This window comes from Pistacia vera, unplaced genomic scaffold (genome assembly GCF_008641045.1).
Source record: "Pistacia vera cultivar Batoury unplaced genomic scaffold, PisVer_v2 Contig102, whole genome shotgun sequence".
Lineage (NCBI taxonomy): Eukaryota > Viridiplantae > Streptophyta > Magnoliopsida > Sapindales > Anacardiaceae > Pistacia > Pistacia vera.
Genome location: NW_022195050.1, coordinates 189,318 through 209,251, shown reverse-complemented (window position 1 = coordinate 209,251; position 19,934 = coordinate 189,318). Strand labels below are relative to the sequence as shown.

At 33.0% G+C, this 19,934-nt stretch overlaps 1 protein-coding gene across 2 annotated transcripts; it reads left to right on the top strand.

Moving 5' to 3' along the window:
- The first annotated feature begins 2,209 nt into the window (after positions 1-2,209).
- Positions 2,210-4,133, top strand: LOC116122073 (disease resistance-like protein DSC1). 2 transcript variants are annotated; one of them, XM_031407999.1, is made up of 3 exons: positions 2,210-3,100; positions 3,205-3,857; positions 4,004-4,133. In XM_031407999.1, the coding sequence occupies exons 1-2, from the start codon at positions 2,249-2,251 to the stop codon at positions 3,328-3,330; spliced, it is 978 nt and encodes a 325-aa protein (XP_031263859.1). In that variant the 5' UTR covers positions 2,210-2,248; the 3' UTR covers positions 3,331-3,857; positions 4,004-4,133. The 2 variants fall into 2 exon arrangements, with proteins under 2 accessions (XP_031263859.1, XP_031263852.1); XM_031407992.1 differs by having other exon boundaries at positions 3,978-4,090.
- The last annotated feature ends 15,801 nt before the right edge of the window (positions 4,134-19,934 follow it).

Here is a 19,934-nt window from a genome sequence, read left to right as displayed (position 1 = left end):
TCAGAGAAGAAAATATTTCTTGATGTTGCATGTTTCTTTAAAGGAAAAAATAAAGATCATGTGACAAGAATACTAGACTCTTGTGGTTTTGATCCAATTATTGGAATAAGTGTTCTTGTTGATAAATCTCTCTTAACTATTTGAAATGACAACGAATTGTCGATGCACGATTTGTCACCTGAATACTGAAGGGCATTCTTTACAACTATGTAGTCTTCAGTTAAGGAATTTAATAAGATCATTGCTAAACTAGTGTCACCTAGTTCCTGATCAGTACCATTAAGAATTAAAGTCATCTTAAGGAATTCATCTAAATTATCCTCAACAGATTTAGAACCATCCATTTTGTACGAAAATAAAGCACCCTTTAAAAAAGCAAGGTTAGGTGCTGACTATAAAGAATATAAAGTTTCGAGTTTACCCCATTGTACGCTTCCTCATTGATTTCATCCTTCTTCTTCAGCTTCTCTTCTGGCCATTTGGTTTCGTCTTTCTCCAGGGCAATTCCCACCTTGTTGTGGGACAGCAGTGCCTTCATTTTCTTTTTCCAACTCCCAAAATCTATCTTGCCATCATACTGAGTGATTTCTAATCGTGTAGTTGACATCTTTGTGTTTGAACAATTTGATACTGACTCAAGAAACCCTAGACCGAACTGACAATGTAAATCTTGAATGAATTACTAAGACTCAAACTTGAATCTTCACCAAGATTTCCTCAATCAGTGAATTTACCACTCGAATCTGTAAACTAGGACTCAAGATTGCTAAGGGAAGCCTTAATTTGAAAAAAGCCCCCAAATTTTAGACAAACCCTAATTTTTTAGAAACCCTAAGTCACTGAGCAGTCTCCAAATCGATCAAGCTTATTGTCTAATAGCTCTGATACCACTGTTATACTGAGCCAACAAACACAAACATAAACCAGATTTCAACTCCACACAGATTACACAAAACATCCACACAAGAAACGCAGGATTTTTACCGTGGTTCGATTATCCTATTTGGATAATCTACGTCCACATTGAGCTCCGAAAATGGAGAGCTCACAGCACTACTAATCTGAATAATATCAATACAGTACAAGATCCAACACAACCAGATCAAAACCTCTCAAATTATACCCAAGAATCAACCCGTAACTCACCCAAGAACTCTCACCTGGAATCCTCAAGCCACAAGAGTAAAACTACCCTCAGATTAACTAACAATCGCTAATCAATCTACTAGTTACAATGATTCTAAAAAGTGCAGAAAAATCAATCAAGAACTGAAGAACGAACTGCAGAAAAATGCAAAAATCAGATCTGATGTACAGTGAACCATTCCCCTCTTTTATACTGCTGACTTTTTGACATGTCTTCAGCCTTTGGATCTGCACAGCTTGGATGGACAGGATGCACAGATAAATTCAAGCCAAAAACTCTGTGTTTCATTTAATATTAAAGCAGCATCGTTTTTCAGTCTTCACTTCAACAAGGCGCAATTGAGTGTCAATGCTAAAGTGTTTTCGAAGATGATCAAGCTAAGACTTCTCAAAATCCATATCGTCCAACTCCCCCAAGGCCTTGAATACCTTTCAAACGAATTATCATTCCTTGAATGGAATGGATATTCTTTAAAATCATTGCCATCAAGTTTGCTATTGGATAAAACTGTTGAGCTTATAATGCATTATAGTGGCATCGAACAGTTGTGGAAGGAAATCATACAAGTAAGACTCAGTCATGAATATGTGCTTTAGCCGTTATATATTGTTGTTAAGTTAATAGGTAAAGGCTCAAAAATTATTTTAGTCTAGAAGGTCCTTTCATATAAAACTTGGTTTTTTTTTTTTTTTTTTTTTTAATTGTCTTTTATCTAGCTGAATGAAAGGGTTTGAATTTTAGACTTTTAACTTTGATACCATATTAAATTATCAGCCCACTTAAAAGCTTAAGTAATGGGTGAGCTCTTAAGATTAAATTATCGTGCAACATCTTCGGATCATCATTGATAAATTTTTACATTAATTCATTGTCTTTTCTGTTTCAATAGCCTCTAGACAAGTTGAAAGTCATCTGTCTCAGTCACTCCAAGAACTTGAACAAGACGCCAGACTTTACAAAAGTCCCGTATCTCGAGGAGTTAATTCTTGAAGGACGTACAGGACTCAAGAGATTCACCCATCTTTACTATTTCACAAAAAGCTTGTATTGCTGAATCTCAGAGATTGTACAAGTCTTACAACTCTTCCAAGAAAGATTGATATGGAAGCTCTGAAAATACTTGTACTTTCTGGTTGCTTGAAGTTGAAGACGTTTCCACAGATTCTACGAAGTATGGAATTTCTAGTGGAGCTTTGTTTAGACAGAACTCCGATTAAAGAATTACCATTCCCAGTTGAACATCTAAAGGGAATTGTTTTGTTGAGTATGGAAGACTGCAAGAATCTTGTGACTCTTCCAACAAATATAAATGATTTGAAATCTCTCAAAACTCTGTCAATCTCTGGTTGCTTCAAACTTGAAAATGTACCAGAGAATTTGGGGCAAGTAGAAAATTTGGAGAAGCTTGATGTAAGTGGAACTGCTATAAGGCGACCAACGTCCTCCATTTTTTTCATGAAGAATCTTAAGGAGTTATCTTTTCGCGGCTGCAAAGGACCGCCATCAAGCTCATGGTATTTGCCTTTCCCATTCAATTTGATGTCAGGTCGAAGATCAGATCCCATCATCACTTTGAAGTTGCCTTCACTGTCAGGTTTGCCATCATTGACAGACTTAGATCTCAGTGACTGCAATCTAGGACCAATCCCCAGTGAAGTTGGCAACTTAGTTTCATTGCAAAAGCTACATTTAGGAAAGAACAATTTTGTGTCACTTCCTAGCAGCATCAATCGTCTTCCTAAGCTTATGGAACTTTGTTTGGATAATTGTCATGGGCTTCAATCATTGCCAGAACTTCCACCGAATTTAAATTGCCTTCTTGTAGATCATTGTACTTCACTAGAAAGATTTCCAAATGCATTATGCATAACACCATATCGTGTACAATACACTTCTTGTGTGAATTGCTTGAAATTGAGTGACTACAAAACCAGTGTGGCATCAACACCAAAGGTCTCCTTCTTTTCCTTTTCCCCCTTTTTGTCTCTCCCTCTTTCTCTTGCGTTAAAGATATTCAATGTAAGATTTTGCTTATCTTCTATTTTTATTGTTTACAGGAAATGCCCAATTCAACAGCTGACGTTACCAATATTTTTATTCCTGGAAGTGAAGTTCCGAAGTGGTTCAGCCATCAGAGTGAGGGTTCTTCAATAAGAATAAAATGTCTTCCAGACATGAAGTAGAAGGGATTCTTTGTCACCGCTGTTCTTTTTACCCGGAAGCATTTTCCTGCCCTCAATAATAATGCTTGCATTCGTTATCAAGGCAATCAAGAAGGGAGAAATCCTTTCCATTCGTGTGTTATACCTGAAGATATATTTGTCTACGGTACAGTTTCAGACCATCTTTGGCTACTCTATATCCCAATCTGCTACTTCGACATGGTGCCGCATAAATATTTTGGGTTTGAATTTAAGACACGAGAGTGCCTAGCAGTGACTGTGAGTAGGTGTGCGGCCCATCCGATATATGAAGAAGAATTGGTCGAGTTTGACTATCCAACAGAACAATGCAGTAGTAGCTCTATTTCTGGGAATAATTTGATTGAATATCACCAAGATTTTGTTACATCAGAAATGGATGCTGCTGCAACTAAGCGAAGCCTTGTTGAATATGATGGCGCAGAAACTAGTGGAATCGATGAGGAACCACAACCCAAAAGGCAGAAAAACTCAGAATTCTCTTGATCACCTTGAAGGGTAATGAACAAGTAAGCACATATATTCCTCGCTTTCAGAAGTCTTTTTATATTTTTAATAATTAACATAATCAAATGTTTCAAGATACTTTAAAAATTTTTATTTATTTATGTATATTTAATGAATCACAGCCGCCTTCATGCTGAGCTCTTAGCAGGTCGTTCCTGAAATTGATATGGATGGTGGAATCTTTGGTTGAAGTGGATGTGATTGAAAGACTCTTTCTAATTTAGTTGTTTAAATAATTCTGAATTTCAGATGATGACATGACATCTCTATTATGAAAGAAATTATGTGAATGTTACCTTATGGTTCACTCTAATAGGCTATATATAGCAATTGTTGGATTGTTTTACCTGCTATATGTTTTTATGTAGGTTGAAATTACATGCCTAATAATTTCATTTATTTTGATATGTGGCTCATCAAATGATTACTTGATGAAATTAAGAAAGCTCATCAAATGGAAAATGTTAACATGTACATTCATCCTTTTGCTGCACATTTACAATTTTGTGGGCTTGGGCCGAGAGGCCCTTGGGCTAAGCCCATTATTAATCCTGACTTTTTGTTAAAATTTTAAATTATGATTTACATCTGGATTTCAGCCCCTACTATTTTCATCCTTAACCCCATCTTCAATTTTAAATAAAGATATAATTGCAATAAAAAAAAAATTCTTCTTTTCCTTTCAAAACTTTATATTGGTAGATTTAAAAAATCAAAAGTAAATTTAAATAAATTAAAATTAACAATAAACTACAAAATTTTCTCAATGAGAATTTATGATATCAAATTTTTGTTTTAATGGGTAGGAAATTGGGTTTTTTTTTTTTCTATTAATATGGGATTAGAAGCGATTACATAATTGTAAGAGTTTTGAGATTGGAATTTTATAAATAAATTATTTCATAATTATATGATAACAATAGTAATTAAATTTGTCTTATACTCTATTGTTAATTCTAATTGAATTAAAATTCCTTTAATTTTTTTATAACCATAAATATGAAGCTTCCAAGTAAAATTATAGAGAATAATAACTTTTTTGTTATAATTATATTCTCACTTAAAATTGAAGATGGAGGTTAAAGAGGGAAATAGTGGGACTCAAACTCAAACCCACTTCACTATACATTTTAGATATTCTTACATTAATTTCAACTTTACCATTTATTCTTCAATACTTACATGAGTCGACATGAAGAAAACTTGTTTGTTATGTAAAATTTATATTTTACTTTCTTCTTTTATTTTCCATTTCCATATGATCAACCACCCTCTTGTAGTCTTCTTTATTTATTCTATACAACTAACTGTAATTTTTCATTTTTTAGCGATCAAACTATAAAAACCCATCAATACTAAAGAATAAACACTTTAAAAAATTCATACTTTCCCCTAATCTTTCTAATTACCATCATCAATTAAGATGCCCTCGGTATGTGTTCTTAGAAATCAACTTAAAAAAAATCAATAGCAAAATGATTTAAATCTTAATTAGAAAATGAGGCCATGTCAAGCTATTTATTTAATCTTAATTCGAAAGGATTTTTAATGCATGTCATTTGATCCTATACTGTAATTTGAGTCATGGGTAATTCAAAGTAGGTTGATAAAATATTTTTTATTATTAAACATTAATAAAATTTGTTGACTTTACTCGCCATCAACCAACATATTATAGAGTATTGATTTTTTTTATGACTGGAGGTGTTCAAACCAACTTGTATGCATCTCAACTAATCATTCGAGACTTTAAAACTACCAATCGAGTAATAGCTCCAATGACCCTAGAACATTATACCTTATTCTTCAACATTTGAACTGTAATTACTAATTAGATAAAAAGGTGGTTCCATCAATTAATCAAGTTAATTAGTCTTTGAAGAACTTTAAACGGTCAATTTCTTGCTAATTAGCTAGAACCACATTAAGTCACTTTTTACAAATTAATAAAATCTCATTATCAAACTATATATAGTTTCTCTTGTTTTCTAATAAATAAATAAGATACTGATCAGAATTATAGTATCTCTCATTTTCTAAAAAGAAAATTGAAAAACAAAAAGGTTAATTTTAGAGACCACCCTGACTTTTAAAATCAGTATATTTTGCTTTGGATATTCCATTCATCTTTCATTGAGATTTAACATAATTTCAAACACCCCTTATGGTTTTTTTTTTTTTTTTTTTTTTTCTCATCTAATTTATGTATATGTTTATGGGTTAATTTATGTTATCATATAATAAGATCGTTTCATTTAAAGCATTTACTAATTTTGAAAACCATTTAAAATTTCTTATTAAAAGGTTTTTTGAAATTTTTATATCGAGGTTCTTAATAATTTTAATAGGGTTCAAGACAATCTTGAAAACCCTCAAAATAATTGGTCTCATGAGAGGTATATGAAATTAATCCTTCGTTGCACATACAAATTATCTGAATAAATGTTTTTATATAAAGATCAATCTATCATTATTATGTGATTATATATCATTATTCATTTTTATCTCCTTCACTTATATATTATTGCATTTATATGAAATTTTTTATATAATTCAATAGAATGTAAATAATAAAATTATACTCCTTACAGTAATATATTTCAAAAATATATTTGGGCTTGGGCTGAGACTTCCTTGGGCCCAAGCCTTTTAACAATGAGCAAGTATACAAGCCCGAACTTTTGTTTAAAGGGCTGTCATATTAATAAACATTATATTAAATTGTTGAATCTATAAATTAATTTCAACATTAAACCTTATTCTTCAATATTAAACACATATCCTTCCAAAACTAAATTAAGTGAAATCTCATTTTCTTCCATTATTTAACACAAGAAAGAGGTAATGAACAAGGAAATTACTGTATGTTACTGGGCTTTGTAATGATGCTGGGCCAAAGAATTAATAGTTTAAATCGTTTTTTTTTTTCCATTATAATTTTGCTGCCATGTACTTTTTCTTATGATAATAATTAATTATACTTTATAATATTAGAAAACCGTCCATTTCCATTCACGTCTTTTGAGTCCAGTTCTAAGTGGGCCTTTTTGATGTTAGAGAAATATCAGGAAAAAACAATGGTCTTGTTTAATTACAAAAGCAACTTCTTTCCCAAATACTAAGAGAAACAAATATTAACATATGGGATGTGTATGAAGGAATCCAAATGATTAGAAGCAGGTTGCAGCATAAAAAGGTTCTAATTGTTATAGATGATGTGGATGATATAAAACAACTAAACAATTTAACCGGAAAGCATGATTGATTTGGTCCAGGTAGTAGGATTATAATAACAACTAGAGATAAACATTTGTTGATGACACATGGAGTGGATATGATGCACAAGGCGGAGGAACTAGATGATGAAGCGCTTCAACTCTTTAGTTTGAAAGCCTTCAAAAACTGTCACCCTTCAAAAGATTATGTGAAGGTTTCTAAACATTTTGTGGTCTTCCATTAGCTCTTGAAGTTTTAGGCTCATTTTTGTTTGGAAAAACGACTGATGAATGGGAAACTGCAATACAAAGACTAGGTGAAGATTATGAAGAATGGATTCTTCACAGTCTTCAAATAAGTTTTGAGGGACTAACAGAAACAGAAAATAAAATATTTCTTGATATTGCATGTTTCTTTAAAAGAGAAAAGAAATATCATGTAACAAGAATATTAGATGCTTGTGGTTTTAATTCCACTATTGGAATATGTGTTCTTGTTGACAACTCTCTCATAACTGTTTCCGACATGAACATTTTGTCGGTGCATGATTTGTTACAAGAAATGAGTCAACGAATCGATAAGCGAGAGTCTCTTGAAGAACCTGGAAAGCGTAGTAGATTGTAGAAAACAGAAGATGTCCATGATATGCTGACAAGAAATACAGCAAGAAAATCATTGTTGAACGTGTATCTCATAACATATATATCTTTGCAGTATATCCTTATCTCTTGCTCTTATCATTTTAAGGAACTGAAGTAGTTGAAGGCATAAATTTCGAAAAAGATGTGGAGTACTTAACTGTAAGTGCCAAAGTCTTTTCACAGATGACCTACCTAAGACTGATCATTATTTGTAATGTGCAACTTCCACTTAAGGCATCTTCACTGGTATGGATACCCTTTAAAATGCTTGCCATCAAGTTTGCAATTGCCCAAAATTGTTGAACTTCAAATGCGTTGTAGTCGCATCGAGCAATTGTGGAAGGAAACCCAAAGTAAGAATTTTAGTTAAGTATCATGTTATATTTTATTTTGTTTTAAGTAAATCATTATTGATAAAGTTTTATATCCGTCCTTTTGGTGAATTAGGAAATTGAATCTTTCGGTTCCTTTTTGTTTTCAACAGCCTTTAAACATGTTGAAAGTCATCAATTTTAGTCACTCGAAGAACTTGAAGAAAACACCAGACTTTACAGGTGTCCAAAATCTTGAGGAGTTGATTTGTTAAGGATGTAAAAGATTATGTGAGATCCACCCATCTTTGCTAATTCACAAAAAGCTTATATTGTTGAATCTAAAAGATTGTACGAATCTTACAACTCTTCCGGGAAAGATGGATATGAAATCTCTAAGAATACTTACTTTCGGGTTGCTTCAATCTAAAGACGTTTCCAAAGAATGTAGGGAGTATGGAGTGTTTGTTGGAGCTTCTCTTAGACAAAACTCGAATAAAAGTACTACCATTCCCAGCTGAACTTCTAAAGGGAGTTGTTTTGTTGAATATGGAAGACTGCAAGAATCTTGTGAGTCTTCCAATTAATATAAGTGAGTTCAAATCTCTCAAAATTTTAAATCTCTCCGGTTGCTCTAACATTGAAAATGTGCCAGAGAATTTGAGACAAGTAGAAAATTTGGAGAAGCTTGATATAAGTGGAACTGCTATAAGGCAACCAGCTCTGTCCTAAATTTTTGTGATGAAGAATCATAAGATATTATCATTCAATGGACGCAAATTAGGACCACCGGCAAACTCACACTACATGCGCTTCCCATTTAGTCTGATGTCAAAAAGAATTCCAGATCCTGTGCCTTTGATGTTGCCTTCGATGGCTGGTTTAAGATATTAACATTGCCAAGTGCATCGATACAACCCAGAGTATTGAAGTGCATTTCTTGTGTGAACTGTTTGGCATTGCTTGACAACATCCGTGTGGATCTTTCAATGTAGAAGGTCTCTCTCTTACTTTTTCTCCCTCACTTATGTTTAACATATCCACTATATGTTGTATGATGAAACTCCCAGCTCACTGTCAAGGTATTGTGGATTTATCTTTTACCAATTGAGTTATTCTTGATTCGTTTCCAATGATGAAATCATGGATTCGAATCAAGGGGAACGTACTCTGAGCTCACTGAGCCCCATTATTTGAGATAAGTAAGAGACAAATTCGAGAACAATTTCTTGACATTTTTCCTTTTTCTTTTTCTTTATAGTTAATGGCGCCCATTACATATTCTGAAGGCATATTGAATATGTTTTTACATGGAAGTGAAGTTTCGAGTTGGTTCAGTCATCACAGAGAGGGTTCTTTAATAAGAATAAAATGTCATCCGAATTTGAAGCTCAAGGGATTTTTTGCATGTGCTGTTTTTTTTGTGGACAAGCATCAAATTCCCTTCTGTAAAACAGAATTGTGTCATTTCGTGTTCTTTTCAGAAATGGGAGGCCAGTTACCTATCCTTATCCACCCTGACCCCTTTATTAAGGGTACTGTGTCAGACTATCTTTGGCTACACTATATGCTGATCCGAAATGATAATTCTTCTTGGTATCAGTTTGAGTTTGGCCCATCGGCGTCTCCAGCAACTCATGTAAGGAGATGTGCAGTCCATCCAGTATTCGACGACGAGGAGTACTTTGGCAAGGACGAGGAGTTCGACTTTGTTTCTGGGAATTTGATTGAACCTCACCAAGATTTTGTTGCATCAGAAATGGATTTTTCCATTACAAAGCGAAGCCTTGCTGGCTATAATAATGGAGCAGAAACCGGTGAAGCCAGCGAGGAATCGCAACCCGAAGGGAAGAAAAGCTCTGAAATGTCTTAATCACCCTCAAGGGTAACTCGTTAGTAAGCATATAAATAAATTCATTGCTTTTCACAACCCCATATTTAATTTACAAGAGATTGTTATGTTATCTGAGAATCTTATCTAATTAAGATTTTAACCATGTATACTTATATTGCCACTTGATCATACTCTCACAAATTTTAATTACAGATCACTCTTACGTGCAATCATTAATTATTATAGGTATAAGTCTTATGTGAAATGATGGCTATGGTGATCTTTCTTAGGGTTATAATATGTCGGGCTTGAGTAAACTCACAAGCTGCTCGAGCCGATGGGAAGTTCGAGCTACTCGAGTCGAGTAATGGGAAGCTCGAGCTTGGCTCGACTCTACATGCAAGCTACTCGAGCTAAGCTGAGCTGAGTTACATGCAAGCTTATGAAAATTATTTTAAATAATTTAAAACTTTAATGAATACGTCATAAAAAAAATTAAAATGTTATATTGCACGTAGCATAGCTGGTACCTATTCCACCCAATATAATCAAAATGTGCTTAATAAACATGTACTTGAATATAAGCATCATTATGTATTTGGTAACATTCAACTCAACTTTACAGCAAATTTTAAAGTATTGAAGGAAAAGGAAAGATCATAAAACACGAATTGCAATGCTATAACTATATTCATGCCTAGATTTCATACAAAAAATCCAAAATATATATTAATGGAACATTAATTTAAGATGTTGTAAGCAGATATTTTGTTGACTTCAATAGAAAGCGAAAATACAACAAAATTTGTAAGAGCACTCAACGAAATTCAAATAATTTTTCATTAAAAAAATGATGTAATTGATTTGAAATTGAAAGACATAAAGAAAAAAATATATATGTGAGGACACATGAATCAATATTTACATTTTTCCCACAGATATCCAGTGGGCGAAATTTGATCATACTTTATGAAGCTTTTTATTGTACATCAAAAAGCAAGTCTTTTTTCTTCCATTTGCTCTCTCTGCAGATGAAATTCTTGATCTCATCCAAACATTAGCAAATAGATCATTCTGAAGTTCTGTGAAATAAAAGGAACATTTAAATACTAAAATTATGAACCTGCCCTCATTAAGATTCTGCATTCAAGTTGTGGCAATGTTTTTTTTTTTTTTTCAATTTTTTTCTTGATACATATAAATCTCTGGCTTCTCTAACAAATTCATCAAGTTCTAAAGAGGGAACACAGTCAAACCGTAAAACCTTGATTGTCATGAATCCTCTGCTACTTAAAAGAAATGATTAAGAATAAAATAAACGGTACACTATATACCTGGTAGTCCAAGCCCAGAAATAAGTGTGGCCTTTCCTCCGGTAAATTATCCTGAGATTAGAAGCAGAAAAATCATCATGGAACAAATAAAATGTTCACTCTATTGATACAGCTAAACAAAAAAGTTGGATCAGTACAAGTAAACAAGATATTATAGCAACCTAATGAAGGAAACATAGCTTTCTTATGTTTTCATCCTTGATTGGAGAAAGGGGAGACAATTTTTTCACAGTTAACGGTGATATGTTCTAATTTTGTGCCATAACTAGAGCATTGAAGTGAGCAACTTTTATCATCCCAAGACTAATTTCTTCTGCACTTCTGCTCTGTCTCTACTGCTTAGTTCTACTATCATGGTTTTTGCCTTTCGTTCCTTTTACTTGCACGAACTTTTTAATACACTATAATACTAGAAAAAAACCGTGTTCTTATAGGCTTCCATACTTAGTACACCATTACATAAGCATAATCAACAAGTTTGCAGGTCGGATCATCAATCAAACCTGATTTGCACCAAATTATAAAAACCTGTAATCTTACTATGAGTTCCAAGACCTGTTTTGTGCTTGCTATACATGCAGCAAAAAAAAAAAAAAAAAAAAAAGGTTTAAACCATTCTTTGGGTTTGAACTTCTAACATTGGATTTGGCTAAAGATTTTTTTTTTTTATATTAAATAATTAGATGGAAAAAGCTCCATATTGTATGTCCAGCTCAGCTAAATTACAAATAAATATGAAAAATTGCTTGATTTATTTCACCCCTTAACATGCAGCAAGTACTGCTGTATAATTTAAGGAAAATTCAACATCTGTTTGTTCTGCTTCCAACAGAAATGAAGCTTTTGTCCTCCCATCGAGTTGGGCATCAAAAAAATGATTGCATTCCTGTGTTAGATGAGCTTAGAATATTCAAAATCAAACAAGTTTTTGTTGTGACACCAAGTTATGTTATCTCTTATTCAAACAAAGCACAATAACTTTCATTCAACAGCATATTAACCATGCAACGCATAAACAGTGAAACTAATGGCCCTTTTCAAGGGCAAGGAAGACTTAAAGCATCCATATTATGGGAAGTGAGACTTACAGTGACAGTATTTAGGAGAGGAGGACGCTCATCCAAACTCTCTCCAAGCCCAAAGTCTCCAACCCAGTAACTGCAATAAATTTTTTGTTTGATTTATTGTTTTGTGAACAACAATAAAGGATCTCATTCTTGCAAATACCTGAGCCATTTCTCCCAGCCACCTCTTGAGCGCATCGTTGCCGTTCTTCATCCCGATCTTAAACCAAAAGCTCGCCTAATAAATTACGAATGCGCCAAAATAGTTCACTTGTCCACTCTTTTCTTGAAGTGGAACTCAATCCTCACACAAGAACCTCAAAAGCTTCCACGCTCTTATCTTTGATTGTTAATACACAACTTAATTCTTATTTAACAAGTTAATCGGGTCATTTGCAATTGCACAACTAGGCGTCTCTCCATTTTTTAACTCAAATGCAAAGAATCAATTGAACTCTAACAAGCAAAAAATCACTTAACCATTATAATACTACCTAAATTCCTATTCTTTTCTATTGAGCTGTCCAATAAAAATTCCTGATATACATAACACGGAACAACATCTCAACAGCCTAACAACTTTAACTAATAAATAATGAACTCAAAAGCTTCCCAATTTGTTATCTCTGACGTCTCGTCAGTAAAGGATGGTCAGAGCTCAAAAGGGTTCTGTGTCGTCCAGGTGCGGCCACGTCGCGCCTAGTACAAGTGGTATGGCTCCTATCGGTACAGCATGTGATGTGAGTGCTAGGCTAGCAAGCAGCTGGAGATCACCCACGTGTCAAAGCTCTGCTTTAATCGAGGAAATCCCTTGGGTAGGTGACCAATGAGACGCAAAGGAAGGATTTGCACGACACCTACACACTTGCAGCTTTTATAATCATTACTTTGAACTCTCCTACTATAGATAGAGGACTTCCCTCTCATTTGAGGGGATTAGTTAATTTTACGCTGAAATTGCTCTCTCTCTCTCTCTCTCATGTTCTCTCTCTAAACTATAACTCGGCTCACTAAACGCGACCTGACCTCTCTCTCTTATTAATACAATAGCAATAGACGTAGGATTCGCTTTTGAGCATCCGAATCATTTTAAATATTGCTCTTCACCTTTTATTTAATTCAATCCCCTCATAACACGTGTGACTTCTAAGTCTCTTTAGCATTTTACACGTCCGAGTAATTGATGTCAAAATCAAGCATTAACAGTTTGGTGCTTAAAGGAGAGCTTGATTTAATACCTACTCTTCATCAGAAAAATCTCTAACTAATTGGTCCCGCAACGGCAAATGGCTCACGGTTTCGAATCTAAGCGAACCAACTATAGCAATGAAGAAATCCCTGAGGTACAAGAGGACACTTCTCCCAAAGTGCTGCCAGTCCCGCAGAATATCATGGGAGATCTATGTGAAGTTTGCTCTTAAAGTCTTAGGGACACTAAACTACTTCTTAGCTTAGGGTTTCAGTGAATAGAAACAGTAGTGGGATTTTGTTAACTCAGAGTAATTATGCCCAAGACCTGCTGCTCAAGGCCAAAATGTCAAATTGTAAGTCTTGTTCCACGCCTATGGTTATGGGAAAAAAAATTAACCTTGGAAGATGGTGCCTTATTTGAACAGCCCTCTCTATTCAGGTGCTATCCAGTAGCTGACTATGACGAGGCCAGAATTGTCATACTAAGTCAATAAGTTGAGCCAATTTTTGCAGGCTCCAACAGTGAATCATTGGCAAGCTTGACAAACATTTGCTCAGGTATATAAAGGGAACAATTGGTTATGTTCTTCATTTTAAACCAAGTCCAATTGCTTCTTGAAGGTTATTCAGACTCTGATTGGGCAAGTAATGCACCAGACAGAAGGTCTACAACTGGATATTTTATTTTTCTTGCTAGAAATTTAGTTCAATTAATTTCTAGAAAGCAAAGAGTAGTTTCCTTATCCTTCACTGAAGCAAAGTATAGGGCCTTATCTATTGCTCTACTGAGATGGCTGGGGTTTGGAACCTATTCCAAGAACTCGGTATTGGAATCTCAGTCACTCCAATTATTTGGTGTGAGTGTAACAATATGTGTGTTGGAGCATTGGCCTCTAATCTAGAGTTCCATGCTGGAATGCATAGATATTGATGTGCATTTTGTAAGAGAAATGGTGACAGGAAGAAGATTATTTTATCTATGCAAGCTTCAATGTTTTAACCAAGCCACTGTCCAGCTCAAGATTTCAGTGGCTAAGAAGCAGGTTAAATGTCACTTCATCATTGCTTGTCTTGAGGAGGCCTGTTGTGCATAAGGAGAAAAGTGTTCAAGCCAAGTCAACTGTTGGCAATTCACTGATGAGTCGGCTGCTGCTGGGTCTAATTAGCTACTGTTGTACTAATTTTTATTATTTTTTTCTTTTTTCTTTTTATGAGAAATGGGGGTGTTTGGGCAGTTTTCTTGGACCATCAACTATCGGTCAGGTAAGAATTATAATGGTTACCTTATTAATAACTGAAGAAAGATTGGAATTCAAGACTTTTTGAGTAATAAACTCAAGAGTCCCTATCGAACCACTCGATCAATCAAGCGTTGGGTACTAAATTTTATTCTTGCTTCATGTTGATTAGTTTATGTGCATTTATGTTTGTATTTATTTTGTCAGTGATTATGTGTTTCATAAGAGGGAAACCAGAAACAGATAGTGATACATTTCCGGTAGAATTGAACTAGGGAATAAGCTACATTACACTGTGTTGCTGGGCTTTGTAATGATACTGATCCTGTATTTTGATGCATAAATTTGGGGAGTTGCGCTTTGATCTTGTACCCAAGATTTAATAATTTAAATCATATCTAATTCTATCATAATTTTGCTGCTATCTATTTTTTTATTTTTATTTTTTCATTTTATGATAACCAATTATCCTTTATTATTAAAAGTTTTATTTTATAGAAATAATTAAAATATTTCTAATGAAAATCTTCCATTTACCTCTTTGGAGGGTTGATCAAATTCTAATTTCTAAGTGGGCCTTTATACTCCGAAAATGAATTTAAACATCCTTCAACTTTTTAAAATGATCATAAATATCCTCTAAATTTTTCAGAAGAGCTTCTCCAACATCTGTGAGAAAGAAGTTTCTACTAGTATTTTGATTAGAAACGTGTACTTACTTTTTCAGGGTTGATCCCTCTGGCAAGTCACTTCATAAATTGCCCCGTCTCATCTGCTAGTCACTCTTCCACAGTCATTGGACCCCTTTTTTTTCTTTCAAGAAAATAAGTAAATTAATGAAGATAAGAGGATAAATTCCATAAAGTAGGGATGGGCGTTTGACCCGCCCCGCCCCAATTGGGTTGGGGATATCCCCAAAATTTTTGGGTAACGGGTGGGGATGAGGATGTAATTTGCCCCGCCACGCCTGTGCGGCCTAGTCCGTCTGTGGTAGATTTATCAAAAACTTTTTTTTTTTTTAATCTTGAATAGATTTTGGATAAAATTGGAATCTCATGATTTAAGATTTTAAGTCATATGTCAAATTATAAAAATTTGTAATTATTATCTTAAATATATTATTGTATTCAACTACCCAAACCTGGAATCATATCTTCCTTCGAAAATAACATTATTTTATTTTTATTTAATGGTTTACAAATTACAAAGACTTGATGTATGAATTATGAAGCTGAATTGTTAATGTATCTCTAATTATATTAATATTTTCTTATTATTTCATAATGATTTATGCCCCCTTACAAAATTTTTCCTAAATTTAAAGAAAATATATTAATCATATTGTGATATTAATTTTTTTTTTTTTTTAATACTATGTTTCAATGGTTTACAAATTGCTAAGACTTGATGTTGAATTATGATTTTGAATTTTTTATGCTCTTTAAGATTTATGACTATTATTGCACTATCACATAAAGTAATTGAATTTATCTTCTAAGTAAATTATCTAAACTTTGGAAACATTTCAGGAGAAATTTAGATTAGCAAAAAAAAAAAAAAAAATTTCAATTATGTAAGGTCCGATTAGTATTTAGTTTCATGACTTCGTATTATCAATTTGATGATTCAAATGGCTAGTTCATTATTATTGTCACGATAAATATTATANATTTATATGAAATTTTTTGTATAAGTCAAATAGAATGTAAATAATAAAATTATACTATTTATAGTAATATACTTTAAAAATGTATTTGGGCTTGGGTCAAGACTTCCTTGGGCCAAAGCCTTTTACCAATGAGCAAGAGTACAAGCCGGAACTTTTATTTAAAGGGCTGTCATATTTATAAACATTATATTAAATAGTTACTCAAATTTTAGATAATCTATAAATTAATTTTAACATTATACCTTCTTCTTCAATATTTAACACATATCCTTGCAAAATTAAATTAAGTGAAATCTCGTTTTCTTCTATATTTATGTTGCTATTTTTTTACATAATCTCTTTTTTATATGGTTTAATTTCGTTTGCTATCACTTTAAACACCCCCATAATTTGGGAATTATGGTGATCCCCACATAAATATTACTACCGTTCCTTAAGATTTTACTGAATTAAGCCATACGATTGATATCTGTGTCCTTTAGCATTTGAGAAAGCAATTGTTTTTGCACATGAAGCAAAACCATTTTTTCCTAGAATGTTTCTAACATTGGCAAGAAAACTATCACTTTCAAATTATCAAAAAACCCTGTTAAGAACAGAATTAATTTTAGAGAGGGCAAATTTAAAATAATATAATATTATTGGTGCTATGATTTGCATCAACGAGAAAAAAATAGATTCTTTGGTAAAATTTACGAAAGGGATTGTATGAAATCCTTGATATGATGCAGGATCAATGAATGCAATAAAAGAAAAACAACAAAAGATTTTTAAAGTGGTTCATATGTTAAGTGCAAATCTTATGTCCACTGATTATGTATTTTATTTTTGTGTTTCTCTATGCACAAATGCGAGTTACACAAAGTATGAATAAAAAAGCCCTCCAATTAGGGTAAAAAATCAGCTTATATACTATTACAATGACAAACTCATAAATAAAGTTAACCTGAAAAGAATAGCATATGTCGTAAATTCACGCTTCGGGGATTGACTGCACAACAAATACAAAATATGGTCAAAGTAAAAAACTACAGCAAATTAATTTAAAAAAAAAAAGATTAAGTGGGTTCACAAGCCCATTCAGGACTATTTAGGTCCATTCGTCGGCCCTATCTTAAACTTATTTAATACCTTTTAAACAAAACATATAAGAGTTTAATACAAGAGTAATACTACATTTACACCATTTTCATTACATCATGATGTGACATATGTCACAACCACATAAATTCTATTATAATATTAAAAATTTAAAATAATTAAAAATTTGTATGGTTGTAACATATGCCACATCATGATGTAATGAATATGATGTAAAAGAGTAATGTAAACGTAGTATTACTCTTAATACAAAATAATCTTACAAGAGAAATATATAATTACTAGATTAAATATATAAAGATTTATTTTAGATGAATTTTTTGACATATGTTTTGCACATGACATCTGGGTCATCTTCATTTAACTTTTTTAGCCAAAGGTACAATAATTTGGTCAGCAGACAACGAAATTGACAAAAATGCCTGTCTTTACATTGATATTTTAATTGATAATTTAAGCATTTTCTTCTCCCAATAATTGGGAACACAAGAAAGAGGTAGAGAACAAGGAAATTACTGTATGTTACTGGGCTTTGTAATGATGCTGGGCCAAAGATTTAATAGGGTAAATCATTTCTTTTCCGTTATAATTTTGCTACTGTACTTTATAATATCAATTGTAATATTTCTAATGAAAACCGTCCATTTCCATTCACGTCTTCTGAGGGTTGATCCATTCTAAGTGGCCTTTGTTACCTTGAAAATAAATAAAAGCATCCTTCTACTTTTTAAAATCATGAGTAAAGGACATGTTGCCACCTGAGATTTAGTAAAATGACAAGTTGATATTCCTGATTTCATTTATTTCATATTCCTACTCTTAAATTAATATCGTTAATTTAGTCGTAATGGGGTTGAGATTTAGCAAAATGACAAGTTGATATTCCTGATTTCATTTATTTCATATTCCTAGTTTTAAAGTAATATCGTTAACTTGGTGGTGATGGGGTTGACTTCTGGGCAATAATTGGGTGAGGATTTTAATTAGGCAAGTTATAAGCACTAATTTGGGCTTCAGGCGACTGAGGAGTCAATAATGGCCAAAAAATACATCACAACAATCAGCTGATGCAAAGAAGCTAGTGGTGAAGTCTAGAGAGATCGGTTGTACCCAAATTGATCGGTCTCACAAACTTATGTAAGTATAGTATTATTACAGAAAATAAATAAAAGAGTAAATATGATGAATTTAAAACTTTGTATTTACTCTTTCATTCATTTTCTATGCACCACTTTGTATAAAAAATTTTGTGCATCAAGCATTATTGACTACGCAAACAACCCTTTCCATGTTCATATTAGGCAAGGAGTTCGGATGACAAAACCTCCACCAATCCTTTTGTTGTGTTTCTTGAAAAAATTGAAACCCTTCTTATTAAATGAATCATAATACTTCCCAAAAATCGAATTCTTGATATATTAAAAGTATCTGTTGAAGTAATATAAAGAATATTGATATTACCCCTTAATATCAAGTATCCAGATTCCTTTTTAGTGTGATTATGTTACCTTATTTTAGATGATTACAGCCTTTATGTTTCTATTGTATTTCCTTTGTGAGCTTCATGCTTTTGTATAAATAGGGATCATGTATATATATCAAACACGATTCAATATACAGAAAACATTCTTCTATTCTATTATTCTCCTTTATTGTTCTTAAGGCATACTCAGGCAATCTCCTTTTTCCTCTCCTTGCCTCTCTTGCCGACTCATAATCCGACAGTATCTTTTCTTTTCCAGACTCATCACCATATAAATAAGAAAGCTTAGTAACTGCACACGTAAATCTTAGTCAACAAATTTGGCATCCCTTGTATTTTTGTTACGTTCCATTGTGTCCAGAATTTTCAATATTTTTAAACTTCTTTATTCCATTACTTTTGACAATGAGTTAGAAAAGGGCCTGCACTGTGATTTTCTTATATTAATCGATTTGTCTGCTGCACCAGAATGCATCCAAAGAATTCAGAGGTGCTACCAAATCCTTAAAATAATTGAGACGTATCCAATCCGAATTCCAAAACTCGTGGTAATTATTTTATCATTAATATTTTATATTATCACACTGACTGGACTTAGCTTTCGGCAAAACAAGCGGTCGTTCTTTTTTATTTGTTTATGATGCATTAACTAAACATTATAAAACTCTGTGTCTGTCTACATATGAGTTGTAACGCATGCTTTAGAGTATAAGATGAAATAGCGCAATTAAACTAATTGGTTATAATACAGTGCCCTTTGATGGTACTATTACAACTTGTACCTGCTAACATTTTTTAAAATATAGAACAAAATATATAACATATAGACCTGGCAAAATAGGTCTGGACCCGCACGTTGGACCGTACCCAAGTAAATAATATAGAGTACGGGTCCAATTTATTAAACCCCTTTTTTAGACCCGTACCCGACCCAAAAACAAACGGTTTATACGGGTGAACCCGCGGGCACCTGTATTTGGAGAAATGAATTTTTTAA